General features: G+C 37.9%; 1 protein-coding gene across 5 annotated transcripts in view; it reads left to right on the top strand.

Moving 5' to 3' along the window:
• LOC128861531 (uncharacterized) overlaps positions 1–22,421 on the top strand; it is a 122,840-nt gene that overhangs the window by 24,351 nt on the left and 76,068 nt on the right. For 2 of the 5 annotated variants that reach the window (XR_008454385.1, XM_054099726.1), the window contains exon 2: positions 5,689–8,672. Coding sequence is in view for 4 of the 5 variants with exons in the window: in XM_054099726.1 (XP_053955701.1) it covers positions 6,506–8,672 (2,167 nt within the window). In the remaining variant the exon portion in view is untranslated. The remainder of the gene's footprint in view (positions 1–5,688; positions 8,673–22,421) is intronic. The other 3 variants (XM_054099729.1, XM_054099728.1, XM_054099727.1) reach the window with 2 other exon arrangements.

Raw genomic sequence — 22,421 nt, 5'->3', positions numbered from 1 at the left:
TGAGAAAATCGAAAAGTTCATCACTGCTTTTTTGAACAAAAAAAAACAAAAAACAATTGGCTTTTGTTAGCGTCTCGCCAATGTTTTATTGTGCTCTCGGGCGCTCGATTTTCAGCGCTCCGTGTGCTGCCATGTATGTGACTATGCCCGCTGTGTGCGTGCCGTCTCTCAGCGGCGTTGAGTGTTGCTTATATGAGATTGCGCGTTCTAGGCGCTCACTCATACATACATATCCTCATTACGCATACATATGTGTATATGTATATATCTAGCTAACTTGTTTCCTTTGTTTTGCAGTGCTTTAAAGCAGAAAGTTTTTATTTATTTTTTCTGGAGCACCACGAGTCTGTTCTCAATCTTCATCACCCTGGCTACATGTGGCTGTGTTCCTGCCATAAGTTCATGCAAGTACAAATGTAGGCATATTTTATGTTCTTTATGCGATTCCATTTAATTTCACTACATAGATTCCAAGTGGTCGAGCTTCAGTCAATGTGCGTTCACATGCGCACGCAAGTACAATAAAGCTGCTGAAGCCACTAAATTTGTTTTACTGTTGGCGGGATAAATTACTATTTTTCGTGTGATTTACATGTGTATGTGCATATGTATATTAGTACGTACATATATACGTAAATATATTTCTATGTATTACATAAATGTATGTATGTATTATGTCATTATTGCGGCTCTATACGATTTGTTTTGATTATGCATGCGTGCGCTCAAAGTCAAACTGCTCCCCTAAGATTTTTGGGAATATGTATTTGCTATATAGGTACATATGTACATATGGATGTGCCTACTCGTATGCAAATACACACATACAAAGAGCGCCTATTCATATCCGCTTTCCAGATGGCTTGCGATGACTCCCTGCAATAAAGATAAGAAATTATGAAATATGACAATTAGACGATGTTATTCCATTTAAGTTTTGACTAGAAATGCACAAACAGAAATGTGAAAACAGGGACGTTCACTCTAGAAGTGCATAAACCGAACTTAAAGTAGCTAAGCACTTCAAAATGCTTGCCAAAGCTGTCAAATCAGCCTACGTATACAGCCCCTTGTCAAATAAATAAGAGCACGCAATTTTTCATAAGTTTTTCTTCTTTGTTTTAGCGAGTGATAAATAAATAATTGACAAGCACTGTTCTGTTAGGTGTTTGGCCGAGCTCCTAAAATGGAGGGATCTACAGTTCTAAGCCGACCCTGAAAATGTTTTTTTTTAGCAGAGTTTTCATGGCAGAAATATGTACATATATGAACTGAAAGTAACGGAAATGTTTAAATACAATAAAACAGAGTTAAATTTCAGGCAAATATATTTTATATCTTTCAAAACATGACCCGTCTGAAGCAACACACAGGTGCCAACGTTTAACCCAGTCCTCCATGCAACCCTGGTAGGCCGACATATGTATGACCTTGAGCTCCTACGTCGCATTCTCTTTGATCTCCTCTATCGACTGAAATCTCCTTCCACGAAGTGGTAACTTCAACTTGGGAAACAAAAGGAAGTCGCACGGGGCCATATCGGGTGAATGCGGTGTTTGCACGATGGTATTTACTTGGTGTTTGGTCAAATAATCCAGCACAATTTGGGCTCGGTGCGATGGCGCGTTATCATCATATGCAAAATCCAAGACACTAATGATCCGATGGCGCTAAAAAGTGGCAGATGTGTGTCTCATAGTCCTCCAAAAACATAAGAAAAGAATATGGGCCGGTTTCCACGTGCGCGGTGCGGTTCGTTTAAATTAAACATTCCCGGTACTTTCTGATCATAGTGCACTCGGCGGTTTGCAATTGCTGACGTGGGGACGACCGCTATTAGAAAAAACTTTTTCTTAATTTCCGTGTTTCACAGAGATTCGAACCTACGCTCTCTCTTTGAATTCCAAATGGTAGTCACGCATCAACCCCTTCGGCTATATCGGCCGCACCATAGCCGCCGCTCTGTAAATACCCCTGAAAAAAAGTAGCGACGACCTGCTGTGACTCGATCCTAACTATAAACGTGGTCTCCTGACACAACTCATCGCATCTCTACGTCCTACATAAAAAGCGCGATGCTTATTGATTAGCTTAAAATCATTGCAGAATAATTTGATTTTTGTCTTGCATTTTCGATTCGATTTCCGTGGTGCTGTTGACTGCCCGGTGCTTCTTGAGTGGATTTTCTTTAATATTACACCTAGAGCTCTTGCTAGTCATTCGGAGTTTTTCTATGTCGGTCTCTCAAAATCTATTCACGCTCGAAATGCTGCTATTACTAGAGCCCTTATTGAGTTTAATAAAATCGTTAAATTTATTGAATAAATATATAAATAGCCTGGTGCGTATAACTCCACAAAATACTGCATATTGGCGTTATTGTATTTCTAAACAGAAGGCAAATAAACTAATTGCGATCTGTGGTTGTTTTTAATATATTTTTCTAGTCAGCCAATTTGTATTCCGGGGTGACATGAGCTGCCTCAAAGCTGACAAAAACTTCGACATTCATCTGTGGTTGTAAATTTTTGTTACCTGATTTTAATGGCTGAACGTTCTTAAACAATTTTTTCAACAATAATTTCAAACATGTCTTTGTTTTTCGCATTTTTTACATTTATTAGCAATTAGATCGTTTTTGAAGATGCCACATCACATAAATTAATCCAAAAACTAATTTTACATAAAAATGTTTGAAAGCTTATTGAAGAAGAAGAAGAAATCAATCATATGGTGGCATGATTCTCTCAGCGCGCTCAATTTACGTAAATTACGTAACTTAAGAATCCAAAATCAACAGCTCCGAAAATCGCTTCGCTGTGTTTAGAATTTTGTAAAATGTGTAAATCGGCGGCTTATTAAATTTTTTTATCAGAATTATATGCTAAATATGATGCAAAACTGAAGTGCCTACTATTACTAGTTCAGAAGTGATGAAGTTTTTCGGTTTGGAAAATTATGTACTTGGTTGCATTCTATGAAAAAAAAATTAATCAGTGTAAAATGTTTGACCAAATCTGTTTTCAAATTGATTTCAAGCTTTCAAAACTTTAATTTTAATAAAATTTTTAAATTTTCATACAGTTTTTTAAATTTTAATAAAATTTTATAAATGTATAAGTTTTATAAATTTTTTTAAATTTTAAGGACAGTATCGTTGTCACTGACACTCATTTTACACTGCAAAATATTGCGATAAGAAGCGGGAAGAATAGATTTGCAAATTAATAATAAAAAATTACAAAACTAAAAACAAAATGTTTGCAAAATTTTAATAAAATTTTATAAATTTATAAGTTTTATACATTTAAATTTCAAGAACATAATCATTGTCACTGATACTCATTGTACACTGCAAATAATTGCCATAAGAAGCGGGAAGAATAGATGTATGTGTTTTTTTTAATTAAATTTTATTATAAAAAATTACAAAGTAAATTTTTTTTTTTTTGCAAAAATATGAACATATTTTGGATGCATTTTGCAAGAAATAGATAAGTTAACGATTTTTGTAATTTTTTTATTTTTCTTAGAAAATTCTCCAATAAATACAAAAGATCACTCATTAAATACTCATTTTTCTATTAAGCGCTTACATAAAAACTCTTGTGCACTTACATAAAAACCAGGCTAATTTGGTGCAAATAGATAAAAAAAGATTAGAAGAATTGCTTAACCTCTCGTCTCGTAGGTTGTGGCTTGCGCACCCACCGATAACTGGCTGTTAGGCGCTCTCTCTGGTAGGCACTCTTCTAGGCTGGCAGTATTTGCTCGTGAATACAGCAGAAGTTGTATAGGCGAGGAAGAAACAGTATATAATATTACTTCCTCTGTAATTGTCTAGCCTTAGCTAGGAGTAGAGCAAGTTTGTTAGGAAAATACCATTTAGACCATTTTCCGGAACTATACGGTGTTAAGATAAAACTTATCCTACGCTTCTTAAGAGAGTCTAAATGGTTATATGATAAATAAGCAGCAGCAAAGTGCCCATGTTATACAGTGGTATCACAATGGACCCACATGGCCTAAGTGAGTCGGCTACTCTAGCCAACTATCACAAAAGCCTAACCGAATCTAAACTATGGCCTATTTGAACACACAAATCTCCAGCACGGATGACGCGTATTTGAAGGGCATGAGACTTTCAGGACTAGCTAGTGGAATTTTCGGGGCTACCCTTTATTTTTAATATTACAATTTCCAAATGCCCATTTTTACGTAAACTTAACCACTTACAAAATTCCAACTTTAAGTGATGCTTTCAGTGTACCAGATCAGACAAAAAATAATTACAAAATTGGTGTATGTTTTTTGTACTTTGAGAGTAGGGGTGCCTGGAGTTGATTTTTTTTTTGTTTTTGGTATGTTTTGTGTTTCTGGTTGACAAGGGCACAGCCATTTTATTCTAGTTGCTGGAAAGGAAAAACTAGTATCATATTTCCCTAGAATCTTACTGTGTCTTTCAGCTTTTTTAAACTAAATCTGGTTCTTTGCTTCTTCAAAGCATTTACCATACATGCATTCAATTGTTGTTGTAACAGCTTTATCAAACAAACTAGTTGACTTAGTCTAAACGCGAGGTCAGGGAACCATATGCTCCCATTTGCAAAGCATCAAACTATCTCTTATCTTCACGATAGAAAAACCCCACTCAGACATAGTTTCTCGATTCGCATTACTGAGTCTCTCGTTTCTTCCCCCGCTCTAGGCGAAATAATTCTCTTCTTGCATCATTTCTTCATAATGCTAAATTTGAGGCGCCTAATAAAAATAAATTGGTATATAAATGAAGTTATAAAAATAGATGTGTTTGCTAAATTAGAACCTAGCACCGCAGGAACTCATGATATGCGACCGCAGAAATGCCGACTGCTAATTATTTAATTTAGTACTAAGCTTGAAGCAACAATTTAGTGCCAGCGTTGTCCATACTCATGCACCTAAGAATAACGGACAAGCATACTTACTTAAATATAAATACATATGTACATATATGCGAGAAATGAGAATGCTTGCTTTTGTTAATTATATGAGGTTGCACGTAAGCAATTAGTGCTGCATTTAGTAATTCCAAACGCCTTATATTAAAGAGAATATTTAAAGATCCAATATACGTATAAATATGCGTGTGTTTGTGTTATTGCATGCGCTACAGACTGCATGTGCTGGAAAATGAGTGAGCGCATTAACTTTTGACTTCTGTTACTACGCAAGAGCGTGAGGGAGAGTGAGAGAGGTAATTTTCGTTGTATTATGAGCGCACACGAATAGGTGTTGGTATTTTCATTGAGAATGTGCGTTGCTTTTGTGAGAGTTTGCAAAAACATGGTCTTTTGCGCTCAAACAAATACATGTAAACAAAGAAATAAACAGTTCAGCGCAGCAGTATGTGGTTGCCCATTGTTTTTGTTTGGGTTTTATATGCTTTTGGATTTTTTTACAATTATGACTTTTTATTTTGGAGGCTCTGCTCATTTCAAATCGCCCATTCTCTCATTCTCACTCTTTACATTGCTCTCTGTAATATGTAGGCGCACTAACACCTATTTTATTTGACACGTATCCATGTACACATACACATAATTGTATTCATGTATTTGTAGTACCTAAAGCAACCTCAACAACTGCCACCAAAACTGAAACAACAATTTTAATGTTACGTAAATTCTTCTTTTCCAAACATTTCAGAGTTCAAATACGGCGCTGAAGTCGTCGGAAGTGGACGCGAAAATTCCAACAACTGGATAAATTGTCAGAAAATAAACTTGACAGCAATGACAAAAAGCTAGAATAATATACAACAGCAACAAATGTGTGTGTTGAGTAAATGTTAGAAAAGAATATCGAATAAAAAAGTTATGTAAAAATTACGTAAAATGCAAGTGAAGATTTTTTTCTCGTAAAAATTGATTTAGTTTAAAATTAATTATAATTTCGTTTGTGTCAGTTTGCAATATTAATAATTTTTGTGAAATAATAATTTTAGTTGAGAAAAAATTTTAATACAATTTAAAATTTCCGGTATTTAAAAATTATCAATGTGGAATTTTTAAACTGAAATGCGCTATGTAAAAAATAGTTAAAGTTTTTTTTTCACGATATAAAAACCTCCAAAATAATAAAATTACAAATATATCAAACGTAAATGGGAGAGCAATACTTCGCTTTATTAAAAAAAAAATGTTTATGCTAAAATAAAAAAAGCAATAAAAATATTCAACAGCCAGCCAGCTTGCCAGACGCGCCGTGTGCCAATCAAAACTTAATAAACGACTACTGCGCCTAAAAAAAATATATTAATATTTCTAATTTTTCTCTTTGTCAGCTGTGCTAAACGGTCAAAATGAAAAATTGTGCATAGTATTCACGAAAATTTCCAAAAAAAAAAATTAATAAAATATAAAAATCTATCAATTGTTGAATGTGTAACAATAAAGCAAAAAATTAGTGCTTGCAAGAAGAAGAAGCAACCGAGCAAAATTTTACAGTGAAGAAGCAGCAAATAATGTCAAAAAGTGCCACTGAGCAATATCAAATCAAAAAGAAGCGAAAACACAATAAAAACAAACTAAGCAACAACAACAACAACAACCAAGTGAAAAACACAAACAAAATCTATAAAAATCAAATTAAACTCAACAAAAGCAAGAACAACACCAATAATAAATACAAAGTGCACAACAAAAATCCAACAATTACTGGCGGCGATTTAATTAAGCAATTAACGCTCACTGAAATTTGCTTGCAGCAGCAGCAACAACAACAACATTCACAATTTAAGTTGCCACACAACTACAACTACAGCATACATTTATCGGCACCACCAAAAGCAATCGTCAGCGCAAGCGTCGAAAACGACGTTCTTGTGACGTGTGGGTGCGCGTTGTGCAACAACCTTCACGTAAGCGGCGCCGCCCTACGCCAGCGCGGCATATGCGACAACGTTCAGGTGGTGTTACCGCACAGCGAGCATAGCTGTACCATTAGCAAGAACAACAACAACAACAGCAACAAAAACATTCTTAGTAAGAGCAACAGCAACAGCAACGTCAGCTGCAAAATGCCACTCTCACAAGGCTTCTCAGCTAAGGTGTGCGGCGGCGCAGTAAAGCGCACCGCAGCCAAACCTGCGCTACCCCACCAAGTGGAGGCCGCTAAGCGCAGCAAATCAGCCGCCGCGGACCATTTTGCACGCCTCAATCGGCAGCAATATCTGCACGCGCGCCAAACCTGTGGCATTAGCGTCAACAACAACAACAAGTGCTCAAAGAATAACAACAACAAATTTGGCGCTACTTACAAGTCCACGTCTCCGCCAGGTTCGGCAACGCCTTTATTTACTGCGGGTGGCAACTATGCGCCCGCCACTGCTCTTACGCACAGCAGCAACTTGCAGTTCTATTATTTGTTAGCTGAGTCATTGACGCGCTATGGCAGCCTGCTGGAGGCATTCGATGTTTACGCATTTATCGCCAATGAGCAGCAGGACAGCTGCATACCGCTGGACCGTCTCAACACTTTTGCCAGCGCGTTGATTACGTATGCACGTCAAATGGGCGCACATCCCCATAGCAGTGCGCCAAAATTGATGTCAGCATCGGGCACCGGTGTGGCCAAACTCTCCGATTGTGCTGCGCTAGAGTCGACATTGAAGGTGAAGTATGCACGCAGTGCGGCCAACTGGAGTGGAACGGCAGATGGCGTGGCATGCGGCATTACGGCTACCACAGCGCCAGTACCGGATGCTGTGGTTGGTGCGGGACTGACGGACATGCATTCGCCTACGCGAGAATTATTGCGCGTGCCGAGCCCCACGCAGAATGAGGACTACGATCCGTTGCTTTGTCCGCTTTGCAGTGATATTCTGCGCTGTCCGGTTACCACCAATTGTGGCCACACTTTCTGTCGCCAGTGCTGCGAAACCATAACGCAATGCAATATCTGTCACGTGAAATTTCCACGCAGCACTTTAGACGACTTTGTCTCTGTCTCAGAGGTGTCGAGTGCCGCGCGAAACTTTGCGAATACGTCCACCTCGACACTGGCAACGCTAACAACCGCAACAATGTCAGCAACGGCATTTGGCACGTCCGCAGCGTCAACCGCAAATGCATACATGATGCCATCAACAAGTTTAGGACTATCTACCGCGGCTTTGTCGACTGCATCATCAACCAATTCCAACCAGAATTCGTCGGCGGCAGCAACATTATTCACAGGCATTTCCACAAACGCGCCAGCTGCTGCGAGCGCTGTGCCGACAGCAGCCAACGATAATCCTTTGCTGCTGAGACGCTTGCAAACGCGCAACCTCGCTAGTGGCAGCAGTGGCAACGATGGCTTCGGAACAACTGTTGCGCCAAATCGTTTGCACTTGCTGCCAGCGCCAACTTCCCCAACTACAGTGACAACGGCGACTGTTGCCTCAACAACGGCCACTGCCACAACAACGATGGCCTCTTCGGCATCGGGCGGTGGTGGCACAGCTGCCGCAATAAGTGGGGCGGCAGCAAATATGAAATTCATGCCCGACGTGTTGGTGCGTCGACTGGTGGAGAAGTGGTGGGGCGCCGAACTGCAGGCGAAGAAAAACAACGAAACCGCGGCCAGCTACATGCACATGAACTTACTCGATGACGCGTTGAAATTCTGCAATGTCAGCCTAGAGAAATGTAAGTTGCAAACGAATTGAAGAAAATTTAAATATGTATGTATTGTAGATAGGTATTACTCACACTTTAAATTGTCCAACGGTTGAAGGCACGTCTTACAAACATGCAATTACATATATAATTTAAAACTTTCATGAGTCAATGGGTATTCGTTTTTTCCATGAACTCAGAATTGGTGACGTTTTACAGGTCAGGTGACGCTGTTAGTGGTCACAAAGCAATCAATAAGGTAAAAATTAAAATATGTGTTGGAGGCGAGTTTTTCAACTGACTTTATTATGAAAGCTCAATTACGCGTTAAGCTTTCATCTGTAGCTTGTGTAATCTTTAAATGGTGACCAACAGATAGACGCCATTTCCAGATTTTTGAAACTCATAAATCAAAATCTGCTGGAGGCATTGGACTTTTAAAAGTTTCATTGAAAGCTTTTACTAATTTGCGTACTTGAAATATTCAAAGTGAAAGCTTTGACAATCGTTTTCAGAAGCTTTTGAGAAATGAGGCGATGTAAAAAGTTTGCGAGAAAGGCGATTATGCGATAAGTAGGTTTGATTGATATATTTGAGAATTTTTTGTTTTTTTCTTGCAATTTTCAGACTTCCGAAATTAGACTTGCAAACTGAATGGGCATGCGAAAATAAAAACTATAGAAAAGGGTTGACTAATAAGTAAAATAAGCAAGTTTTTACTGCAGGCAATCTCGTGAAATATCAAGATTTTTCTGCTTCTTGCATTTTCAATAATATCACGCAATTCTGACATTGCAATGACACTGCAATGTGGAAATTGTTCATCAGAAATTATTATATTTTCATCATTAATCATTGGCTAATTTTTACTTTAAACTTTATGTCTTGAAATTTTTGGTCTCTCTAGCAAAGCTTGGGAACTGAAAGCTTGTGAAAAAATGTCGTTATTTATGTGGCTTTCGACAGACAATTGAGATATACAGATTCAAGGTCCAAGATATACAGTGGAGGTCCAAATAAATACTTTCACCACTCAAAATTTTTATTTTTATTTAGTAGAAAAGTTACTCAAATAAGAGATCCGAATGAAAATTTCCAACACTCCCGAGCAGTTTTTTGTTATTTATAAAAAAAAAAAATGGATGATTAATATTGCGCCACCTTGTATATTTATTTTTATTTAGTAGAAAAGTTACTCAAAGTGAAGATCAGAATGAAGATTTCCATCACTCCAGAACAGTGTTTTGTTATTTAGCAAAAAGTTATTAGAAAAAAAGTGGATGATTAATTTTGCGCCACCTTGTATGTTTATTTTTATTTAGTATAAAATTTACTCAAAGAGAAGATCAGAATGAAGATTTTCTTCACTCCAGAACAGTTTTTTTTGTTATTTAGCAGAAAGTTATTAGAAAAAAAATGGATGATTAATATTGCGCCACCTTGTATATTTTTTTTTATTTAGTAGAAAAGTTACTTAAAGAGAAGATCAGAATGAAGATTTCCATCACTCCAGAGCAGTTTTTTGTTATTTAGCAAAAAGTTATTAAAAAAAAATGGATGGTTAATATTGCGCCACCTTGTATATCAATATTTCTCCTTCCCTCCTTTTTAGCCTCGCGCTCCTTGGCTCGACCTTTTTTAAATTTCAAATTTGAATTTCATGAAGGTAAATAAAAAAAATATCTGTCAAAAACCAGAGCTTTTGTCAAACAAGGGACTATTTGAAAAAGATTTAAAAAATCTTCAACGTGTTTTCCATTCCTAAGAAAGTAAACGCATAATCAAAAACCTAATCATCAATTAATTTTGGTTTACGCAAATGTGGCAAGTGAGCGTAACAAACCATATTGTGCAAGAATATTTCTGCATAATCCTGCTTATCGATGCCGTTCTCCTGTTGCCATTTGTCGGTCTTGTGTATACGAGTATTTGAAATAAGTATGTATGCATGTATGTGTACACCCGTCTGATTACATATACGCAAATGAAAATAAATCGAGAAAATCGATAAGCACGCAAAAGTGGTCGCTTTGCTGCTGCTGCTGTTGGCTGTTTTCCGTTTGCTGCTGCTGTTATTATGCCCTTTTCTATTCCCATTTTCATTGGGTTTTTCATGTTTATATATCTGAATTCGTGTTGCATGTTGTTACTGTTTTTGTTGTTGTTGTCTATGTATAACATAACCACCCACAATGCCAATGCTGATGTCATGCAGTGCACAGCCAGCTACACACATTGAACCAGCCAACCGGCCAAAAGCCACCCCAGCCACCCGGCCAGCTCAGAGGGCTTCGCTCAGTTGACAGCAGCGTAGAGCAACAAGTTATAAAATCTTGTACTTGTATTTGTGTGTTGTTGGGCACGCAAAATGGCATTTATGGTAGTAGTGGGTAGTTATTAAAGAGGTCACCCAATTTGTTGGCTAAGTGCTTGCCAAATTTTTCATGCACTAAATTTAAATGTATGTAAGTTCTCTTATTCTTATTCTAACGCGGATGAAGTCTTCTTTGGATTTCACTGTGGATAAAGAGCCTTACAGGTTACGGTGATCGCATGACGAAGAGAAGGAAAAATGAGTGTGTGTTAATTTTGAAAATATCGTGCATTCGTGGCATGGAGAAAATGCGCAACACCGTAAGGGAAAAACTATTAAAAATCAACGTGCATTTTTAGCCACTCCAGACTTGCTTAATTATAATGAAATTTAAAGCGCTGTAAAACTGCTTACTAAAATTATTTTTTATAATTCTGAATAAAATAAAAATAAAAAAAATCGAAAAATTAAAAATTTTTTTTTTAATTAAATTTAATAAATAAAAATGATGTAAATAAAAAAAACTTTAAATTAAAAATTAAAAAAAAAATTTTCGAATTATTAAAAAATTTTGCAAAGTTTGAAACTTTGATTTTTATGATGTTTGCTGAACTGTATTTAAAAAAAAATTTTGAAATTTGAAAAAAAAAATTAACGAAACTTATAAAAATTTGGTGATTGTGTGGTGGTAAATGATTGTTGTGATGGAGATCTTTACGCGCTCCATTACTTGTCTCTATGTATACATCCGCTGTCTAATTCACAAGTGCCAAAAATTATTGGCGCACTTAGAATTCACAGCAATGCAAATTTGTTTAAAAAGCTTGCAATATTCTTAGTTTTTTCCAAAAATTTTAAGAACTGAAACTTAATGTAAGAAATTTAAATATTTCTAAGAATGTAACTGAAATTTCAAACCCGATTAATTAAATCTGTATATTTCAATTGACTCTCGAAAGCCACATTAAATAGCCACTTTTTTCACAAGTTCTCGGTTTCCAAACTTAATTTGAGAAACCCAAACATTTAAGGCCGAAAGTTTCAATTTAAAATTAGCTTTTGAGCTTCTGAGGTTGACATAGCGATACCCTTACAAACATGTAAGCTACGCATCCTTGAAGAAATTGTAAAGAAAGCAAGCGAAAGATGGCGTAATGAAGCCACCTGCAAAATCGCCCGTCAACTGTGGCCGCCTCTAAGTGCTAAACACATAGAATCTCTGCTAAGCCAAAATGAACACAGTCTTAGCACATTGATCTCAGTCATAACGGGGCACTCTGCCTAATAGGTAGACACGCCCAAAGGATGGGTGTGCAAACGCATGACTTCTGTAGAAGTTGTCTAGATGAGGTCGCGGTAGAGACAGTCTCGCATCTACTGTGCCACTGTCCTGCTCTATCCAGGCGCAGGTTTACTATTCTGGGTGAACAATTTTTTGATGCGTTAGAAGATCTCAGTTCTACAGAAATGAGAGATATTTTAAAATTTTTGAAAAGCACACACTGGATTTAGGGTAGAGATAGGAACAAGCTCCCCACGCGGCATTACAATGGGCTATGAGCCTGAGTGTGTCCCACAGGACAACCGCTTCAACCTAACCTAATCTAACCTTCTGACGTTGACAAAATATCAGCTCTCGAATCTCGTGGAATGCATGCTGTGAGACTTGGAATTACCTCAAGCCCTTTTTGCGATGGATGTGTTGAGGATCAGGTGGAATCATCTCAGCACCTACTCCTTAGCTACCCTGCTCTGGCGGGGCTAAGATCCAGACATTTTGGCTCTTACTTCTTTGCTATGCTTGCTGATATATGAGCTGGCGTCGACATTAAAATTCTGATGGATTTCATTAGGAGCACAAAGCGGTTGACACAAACGCAGCACAGTCATTGTTCGGAAATTCGTAAACACACCCTCCTAACCACCCCAGCACCACCTCTACCCGCCCTCTTCCTGCATCCCATATCGGCCTTCCTCTTTCACTTCGTACCACAAAGGACGAAACCGTTTTTCTTCGTCCAAATGTGCTCATTCCTTGAGCAACCATACCAACCTAACCTAGCTTAATTAGGCCATCGCTAAAAAAAAGCTGAAAGTTTCAGCATTAACGACACCATTTACATAAATTATAAATCTTCCGTTAAGATGCTTAATTTTGCGCCACTTTGCGCCAAAATATTTGCGCGCATTGCTATCCTTTACCCTAAATAACTTCTTCCCATGCGTTTGCGTCAGCACCGCCCAGCAGTTGAACAAGGCAAATTTCAATCCTCACCGCACGAGTACATAGCCATCCGTGACTCCTTTCCAACACTTCTCAAATTTAACCTTCCCAAATTGGGAAATTTTGGCCTCAGTTCAAATTGAAGCAGCTTAACCATCCGTCATTTACACACTGCTCAAATCAACTTCGAATTTCTCTTAAATATGCACCTTACAACATCCTTGCATATTCTATCTACGCTATTTCCGTTGAATTCTCGGTCACAACTATAAGCCAAAGTAGCCGCCATGCGGCTGTGTGGCCTTTCTCACGTACGACTATGTAGTGAAATTTATGAACAAGTGTTGGGAAGCAATGCTGCAATACTGAGTCACTATGCTATGCGGCCTTATGTCAGCACTCGTAAACATGTGCCTATGCACATAATATACATACGTACATAGGTGGAATTTGCGTTGGATTCTGTTTTTCTTGTAATTTTAAATTCATTTACGTGTCAAGGCTTAGCCATGAACTAACTGCTCCACATACAGCAGAGTTTCAGAGAGAGTGATGAGTTGGGGCTGCCGCCTCTCTCTACCTTGCGTTGCAGCTGACCACGAGGCGTAAGTCAATTCTGATGTTCACGTCACATCGAATTGTTCGCAAAATTTGTTTTTTAAATTTCAAAGCTTTTACTCCATTAAATAATTCAATCGGTTGTCACCTCTGCGAGTGCACAATACATACATGAGTACATGGATACACACACATAATCCCAGTAGTGCCAGGCACTGGTTAAGCGCATACGTCGCATAGTTTTTAAATGCCCAGTGAGAAATGGTGCATATAAATTAAACATTTTTAAACAGATTGGACGTTTAGATATATGAAAAGCGTATAGATCTTCTAAGGCAACTGAATGTTGGATCTGGCACCGTTATTACTCTGTTACTATGGTTCATAAAATTTTCAACTATATATCATAGCTCTTTTAATTTTAAAGGGTTAATTGCATTTTAAGGATTTAATATTATATTTTTAATTTCTTTTTAAGGATTTTTTTTATGAATTTTGTGCATAGTTTGAAAGTTCATTTGTGCTCTTTTAATTATAAGGGGTTAATTTAGTTTTGAGGATTTAATTTTTGTTTAAATTTTTTTTTGAATATTTCTTTTTTATTTTGTGCATAGTTTGAAAGTTCATTTATGCTCTTTTAATTTTAAGGGGCTGATTTAATTTTAAGGATTTTATTTTTGTTTTCATTTTTTTTATGAATATTTTTTTTTATTTTGTGCAGAGTTTGAAAGTTCATTTATGCTCTTTTAATTTTAAAGCGTTAATTTTGGTTTTAAGGATTTTATTTTTTTAAATTTCTTTTTAAGATTTTTTTTATGATTTTTTTTTATCTTTTGCAAAGTTCGGTTAATATGAAATTTGCTGTATTCCCCTTTTAATAAAAAAAATTATGAAAATAAAAAAAAAACCTGAAAGAAAAGTATTTCCTACTGGGTAATTCATATAACATATTTATTTACATTGTGTCTTTATTTCCGTGACATGTTGCTTTGTTTATAGACACAAAAATACTTACACATATTTGTGCAGATGTGTGAATCCACGCCAGCTCTGCGTAATTGCCCGTCGGCGTGGCAGCACAATTGTCGGCACTCAGCTCATGCCGACGAACAACGTACATATTTACGTAGATCATTCACTATATTTCATCATCTTTTAAATGATTCTGCGTTTGCGCCGGTGACATTGAACCCAACAACAATTGCAAAAACTTCTTATATTGCGGCACACAGCTGGTACGCGTCATACAAGTCGATGCCCAAAGGTCTGTAAATGATACGTCGTAAATACATTGAGTTTTCGCTGCTTACATACGAAGGTCGTTTGAAAAGTTTGTGCAAAAATGAAAACTGCTTAAGGGTTTGTGATTAATTTTCGACATAGCCTCCTTTTAGGCTGATACACAACGTCCAGTGCTGTTTTAGTTTGTTGTTCTCTTCCGAATTATAAGATTTGTTGAAGTCTGAAAAATAGCTTTTCGTTTCTGCAATCATCTCTTCGGATGCAGAAAATCTTTTTCTCGCCAGCCATTTTTTTACATTGGGTAACAAGTAGTGGTCCGAGGGAGTCAAATCTAGAGAATAGGGGGGGGGGGGGGGATGTGGAACGAGTTGGAACCCTATGTACATTCATTTCGCGAACACATCTGCTGAAGTGGCAGCTGGTGCGTTGTCGTGATGGAAAGGGACTTTTTTGAAAATCACGCGATTTCCTTGATTCAAACGAAAGTCAAACACACAGAAAGAGACCGATCTGGCTGAAACTTTGTGTGTGTTCTTTCAAGAGATGCTACTAACTAAACATAACCTCGATACGCGCTCGTGGTGCCATCTCTCTGACTTTGCTCTGACTTTTCTAACGACCCTCTAATTTAGTCCAAATACACTGCCCTGCAAATTTCAATTTTTCTGATGCGAATAAGATGGGACCTAGTGATCCCGAAGGGAATTTTCGCGCTAAGCACGAATCCGAGTTCAAAAATTTTCCATCACGTCAGGTTTTCGAGAAAAAGGGGGTTGAAACCCCTAAAAATAGCGTATTTGGCCATTTTTCAAAAATTGTGGAGCAGAACCCTGACGTGCTACGATCTTCGTTATTATCAGTAATTGAAGGTTGAAATTTGCTCTTTGAAATAAGCCCAAACCCAAATTGTTCGCATGCACTCTTAGAGTAGGGGGTGTACTTATGTCTACGGGGGAAGGGAAAAAAATGAACATAGTAGCGTATGCAGCTATCTCCTCCCACTTTTCTTCCGATTGCAACATGAACTCGACTACGTCAGTTGCGTTTGGAATTATTCTTCCTGTTCTAAAGCGTGGGCAGTGGAAACTGGCATGTTCCACGTCTTCTTCTACATTGGTGCACACAGAGCAGTAGGGGCTGTCATCATGCCCGAACCTATGCAGATATTTCCTAAAACCTCCATGTCCAGAAAGGAACTGTGTCACATGGTAGGTTGTATCTCCAAAACTCCAATTTAGCCATGGTCGCAAATCGGGAATCAGTTTATAGGTCCATCGTCCTTTACTGGAGGTATTCCATCGGTCTAGCCACCTTGCTAGTGACACAGGCCGCTCTTCTTCTCTCACCGTTTTTTTTATTTATTTCGGCATCAGCTGTGTGTGTCTGTGTGCATAAATATTTTTGCTTGCATTAACAACTGTGTTGTTGGATTTTCGGTATTAAGGATTTATCTTAGCAAACCAATCTAATTGGACGTAGTTCCCACTTTGCTTTCCCTCATCGTCGACACTTCAAAATGGAGCGCAGCTAAATTTATGGAGTGGAATGAAGCATTTTTGCACAGAATTTTGTTAGTGTCGTTTATTCGTATTCCCTAGAAATAACGAGTATAAAAATTGAAAATTGATGTACTAAGGCAAAAATAAAAAGCATCATTTTATTATACAGCATAAAATCACATTTTAAATAACGCACGACTGACCCACTTCCTATTGCGAGTATTCAGACGGCGGCTTGCATTGGGCGGCAAAAATATTTTATTTAATTGGAAATTTTATTTTGTCATCTATTTAAGCATTCTTTTGTGTGTGCGCACAACTAAAAAATGCTTCAGCAAAATTTTCTATGCTAGTTCGTGAAAAAATGTACGGCGAAAAAATTCTTTAGTCGCGGAAATAAATTTAGGCGTTGAGGCATAAATTGTATTTCTAGTATAAAAACAAAAAATGTCTAAATAAAATAATTTTGGTTAGAGCACTAAATGCGGCCCCCTTTTGAGTTTCCTAATAGAGCGCAGGCTCGGAAAATTTATAATTTTTCTTATGCTACTGGTTTCCGTTGTAGTTTTTGCGCGCTATCGCGACTCTGTGGCCTATAAAAATGTGGTTTGGGTGTTGTTGTTGTTGTTGAAATGGTTGAATATTTTCACTGAAATACTCCTAATTAGTGACCAGCACCGTTTTACTACCAAGTCTGTTTTTTTTTTTTTGTTTTTTGTTGGTTTTTGCTTACAAGTCAGATCCATTTAGTGAGGTCCAAGTATAACAGCAAATCCTTTATCTCGATGTCTGTCATTAATTTGCTGTAGGAAAGGCTTACCGAAGGAGCGGAGTCGTGCTCTGGCTAGCCCTGGACATTCACATAAGTAGTAGAAAATACTTTCCTTCGCCCCTTCTGCAGATAGGATTGAAGGATAGGTTGAGTCTAGTTGCATGATCCCCTACTTTCCAATGAGCTGTAAGGGTTGCGGTGATGCGTGAGATGTTTGGCCGAGAACATCCCAACAGTTGATTCGTCCTTTGGATTTTGTATAACGGCCATGTGTTTTTTATTGTAGTTATTTGCTTCCACCTTCTTTCGGCTAAAGCATGATAGTCTGAAGCTATGGATGCTTTTATTGTGTTGAGTGGGGTGGAGACTGCCATCGCCTCCGCTAAGTCTAGTGTCGAACCTTTTCTTGCTAGCTCATTCGCTATCTCATTTCCCCGTATGTTCCTATGACCCGGAACCCATATCAGAGTGATTTCAAGCCAATGGCTAAGCATTTCCAGCTCCTCTCTACATTGTAAGACTAGTTTGGATGAAATGGAGTTGGAGTCTAGGGCCTTTATAGCTGCTTGACTGTCTGAGAAGATAGCTACTCTTGCACCAACTTCCTTATAGAGTTTTAGTGATTTGCATGCTTCTCTGAACGCTAAAAGTTCTGCCTGGAACACGCTGGCATAGTCAGGAAGACGAATTGACTGGGAGCGGCTCCGAATGGAAGCCAGCTCTCACACCACAGTTCATCTTGGAACCGTCGGTATAGATTTCGATATCGTATCATCAGCTTCCCTTCGCTCCATTCGGCTCTCGGTGGAAAACGTACCGTAAAGCCTTTTTTGAAGTTAAGGTCGGGGACTGTGTAGTCTGATCTGTTTTTGAGCAGCGAGGGTTCCTGTAGGAGGATCTTATTGTGATCGTACGACCTTGTTGTCCAGCTTCTATGCCTCTGAGTCTCGCCACGCTGCAAGTAGCTATTGTTTTAATGTGTAAATCTAATGGTAGCAGATGAGTTAGTACATTGAGCGCTTCAGTAGGACTGGTGCTAAGCGCTCCTGTAGTTAGGATACACGCTGTTCTTAGTACCTTTGTTTTGAATGTATTCATCACTATTTTTCATAAACAAATTTTCTTAGTAAATACTTTAGCCTCTGCTTAAATTTAAGCTGGGGTGTGCTCTTTTTTTTTCAAAGAGCTGGGTGAGCTCTTTGTTTATTCTTTTTTGAAGATCTTCCATATATGACTCTTGTAGATTAAGTCTCTTAGACGTCAGGTTTTCAAGAAAAGTCGAGGTAAAGACACCCAAAAACTCGTTTTTATGGATTTCTGTCCCCGTTTTTCTCAAAACCCTGACTTGATGACCACTTTTGGACACCAGAATCGTGTTTGGCGCACAAAAATGCAACGAAAAGTCAATCTCATGTCAAAACGAAATTTCAATACTCTTGCGCGCGGGTGAACAACAAAAAAAAGCATTTAGATCTGTGCAATTCAGGCAATTAACGTATTTGCTTGAGTCCACTTGATTCAAAGTGAAAGTATGATTTGTAAACTAAATACTGCCTTAATTGCTGATAGTGATCAAAGGATAGAAGCGCTGCGAATTTCTCGGGAATTCAGTATTCATGCCAAAAGCGTAAATGACCTTCGCCAATACACAGAAATTTACACGATTTTCCATTTAATTCCTAGAAATCCGCTAAGGCCTGAGCGTGATTTTAAATTTTCTTTACTTCAAATAGTACATATTTTCATGTATTTTCGTTTATATTCATATTTATGTATGTATGTGTCAGAGAACGTTAATACTTTGTGTGCAGTGACAGATAAGAAAATCGTCAATAAAAACAGGATGCTATTGTCTGTCGCACGCCGCCGACTCTCTCAAGTATTCATAAAACAATGTTGGCTTGCGCGCTGTCATCAGCTTTTAGTGCTGTTGACGTACTTTGTCCATTGCTTGAATAAAAGTGGAAAATAATTAATTGTACTTTTCCAGTGATGGGTTTACGCGCAGTGTTCTTCACAGTACATACATACATGCACATGTGTGGGTAGGTGGGTAAAACATATGACTTCATTTGGATGCGCTGGTCGGAAAAACTATGCAAAAGGAATTTGTGAAGGTTTATGAAATGCGCTTAAAGAAGCTAATTAGCTGGGAAAGAGAATCACAAATACTTTTTTTGTAGGTCAATAGTATTGCAGTTGGTGAACTTGCCATTATATGATATCTACCGGTCCGTCAATTCTTCTATGTTCATTGCACTTTCCAAAGAGTACTTTTTGTGGTGAGTAATCGCTATTAGCCCGTAATATGTGACCTACCCAACTCAGTCTATTGATTATTATTGTGGTTATTACAGACGCGTGTGCACGAACAGTTTTTCGAGTTCATGATTGTAGCGCTTCCGCCATTCGTCTTTATCACATAACGCGCCAAAGATTTTGCACAGCACTCACTTTTCAAAGACCAACAGTTTCTGTTTATCTGCCTCGCTGGTGATCTGGTTTCACTACCGCATAGGTTTCAATAGACGGGAATAATAACTGAGCGATAAAGTGAAATGTTCGTTCTCCTGTCTAGAAGTCAGCTCGTTAGGTAATTGCACAAAGAGAAATAGCAGCGGTTCGCATAAGGATTCTATGAGCGATTTTTGCCGAAATTTTGTTGTCGTGATTGATGATTACTCCTATGTACTACTTCGCAATCACAATCACCGATTTTGAGTATTACACACACATTGTGTCTGACATAGTGCCTAGTTCAAGAAAGCGCTTCAGTTGTGGCTTCATTGATTTCTAAGCCAATATTTTCTGCTGCTCTGTCTATACTTTCGCAGGCTTCTTTCAAATTAGGCAGCGATGATGCAATAATTTCTATGCCGTCCGCGTGTGCAGTTGCTGGCTTTTACGCCTGTGAGTACGCCTGAATCTCTGATAACCTTTTCAAGGGCAATATTAAAAAGAAGAGCTGAGAGTCCATCCTCTTACCGGAGTCCGTTAAGGGACACATAATAGAGCACATAGGTAAGCCTCTTTATGTTTTCTGAATTTCGCATTATTTTTGAATTATCGAATTCGCCGTTAATACGAGTATTGGCATCGCTCTCACATAAGTGTTTGTATGTAGCAAATAGTTTGACTAAAAATGTATCCGTTAGCTCACTAGAAGCTAAATATAAAAGCGCGTTTGCGGAAATATTCCCGTATTCAGCAAAAACTGGGTCAGAAATAACTACACAGCCCTTGTTAATAAATTGAGAACCAAAATGGGTCGCAAAATGTGCAGTATTTTTTTTTTTTTATGTCTTTATCTGTTGAAATGGCAATGCAGCTTGAAACAGAATTCTACGAGTACAAAGCAATGACGTAGAGCCTCGGGGCATAAATAAATAACCAACAAAGAAGCGAATTGCGTACATGGCAAAGAATGTAAAAGCATAAAAGCATAAACTAAAGCGAATAGCTGAGGCGAAGCTACAATAATAACATGGAAAGTTAATTGGAGTGTTCATGGAGTGAGCGAAAAGCACTAAATATGCCATAATTTATGTCCGCACATATTTGCGCAGACCCATATTAAGGCTGCTGTAGAGAGGGCATAGCTGCACAATGCGTAAATGTATAACAAATATTATACTAAAGTTTTACGCATATTTGTATGTATATATGTGCATATGTATATGAAAATCGGGACATTCACAAGTTGTTCGCAGGCCATGCGTTTGCTTGGATGTGAATGTGTGTGTGCAAATATCTGTGTAATTCTGCGAGAATGCCAAAAAGCAGTACCCTACAGCTATTTAGCTTGAAATATCATTGAAAAATGCGCAATTTTTCGGCAAGCATTCGCGAATAATACCCACACACATACACACATCCATATAGTTAGATGGTTAGTTGTATTGGCCTCTGGAGACGGTCAAACATTTTTGACAAGAACTTTATATGTGTGCGTGTCGGGTGCTTGACGCTAATATCTAAAATTTTTGATTTTCATCATTCAAAAGCCGACAACAAGTATGTGTGACACGACGACACCCGACTGCACTAACACACACAAAGCTCAGTCAAGCATGCTGTATCGTCTCCAGAGGCCATATGGTTGAATGTGCGCCTCTGCTCTCGTGTGTAAATGCATTTTCTGTTATGACATTAAACGAGTTTATGTCGCTTTACAGAGAGTGTCTGCTATAAATGTTCATGTATGTGCGTGTGTGTGTGTGTGTGCGTGTGCTTGCAAATAGCTTCATGTCACCTCATTGCCGCACAAGGATAAACCATTACACAGATCACCAACGTCAGTGCTTTGCCTTCGGAATGTCTTCTTCTGTTGGTGTGACTACGTTTTTTGTATCTTTGGATGCTAGCGTCAAAATTTTACGATGATGAAGGTGGAAATTGGGAAGGAAAAGTAATAAAGGCAAAGCTAACGAAATGGAATTCGAGTAAAAAAAAAAAAAATAATGTGCACACTTCAGATTTCCAATTCCAGATTGGGTAATCTTATTACAGGAAGTACAGCGCGCAGTGCAAGCAGTGAGCGGTTAAAGCAGAGTATAGTTGAAAGTTGCCTTGGAGGACAGTGATGGGAAGTGAAAAATCATTTAGTATTATACTTCAACGAATATGCAAGGAAGAAACCAATCATGCATTTTAATGGCGCATTCTTGTGCTTGAAGTACTAATTAGTCAAGGTCTAAGGCAAAGCATTAGTGGCGTGATCTATTAAATAAAGGATGGTTAAGTTTTAAGGGCCGGTGTTGATTTTGAATCAAATACAACTTTTCTAGGAAATTATTGTCACTTCTCTTTATTATGATAATATTGGTATGATTCAATTACGTATGCAACAAAATATCGGCCAAATGGCCGCCGCCAATGGCCTCGGCGGCACACCTCCAACCGATGGTCCAAATTTTCGATGTTCGCTGAGGCATAATTGTCTGCTAAGTTCTTAATCCTAACACCTAAGATCTGATCATAACAATTATTAAACGAGAAATATTTTTTATTTAGATATATCGCAACGTACATTTTTCCATTGCTTGATAACTGTTATATAAGAGACATATTTTTTCAGTTGCCTGTCAATTTATATTTCTACAAGGTAAGAAATATTACCCATTTTGTTTTTGAAAAACTTTTTCTACTAAAAAAATTATGTGAATTTAAA

Source organism: Anastrepha ludens, chromosome 4, assembly GCF_028408465.1.
Source record: "Anastrepha ludens isolate Willacy chromosome 4, idAnaLude1.1, whole genome shotgun sequence".
Taxonomy (NCBI): domain Eukaryota; kingdom Metazoa; phylum Arthropoda; class Insecta; order Diptera; family Tephritidae; genus Anastrepha; species Anastrepha ludens.
This window is presented reverse-complemented; position numbering and strand designations above follow the sequence as displayed.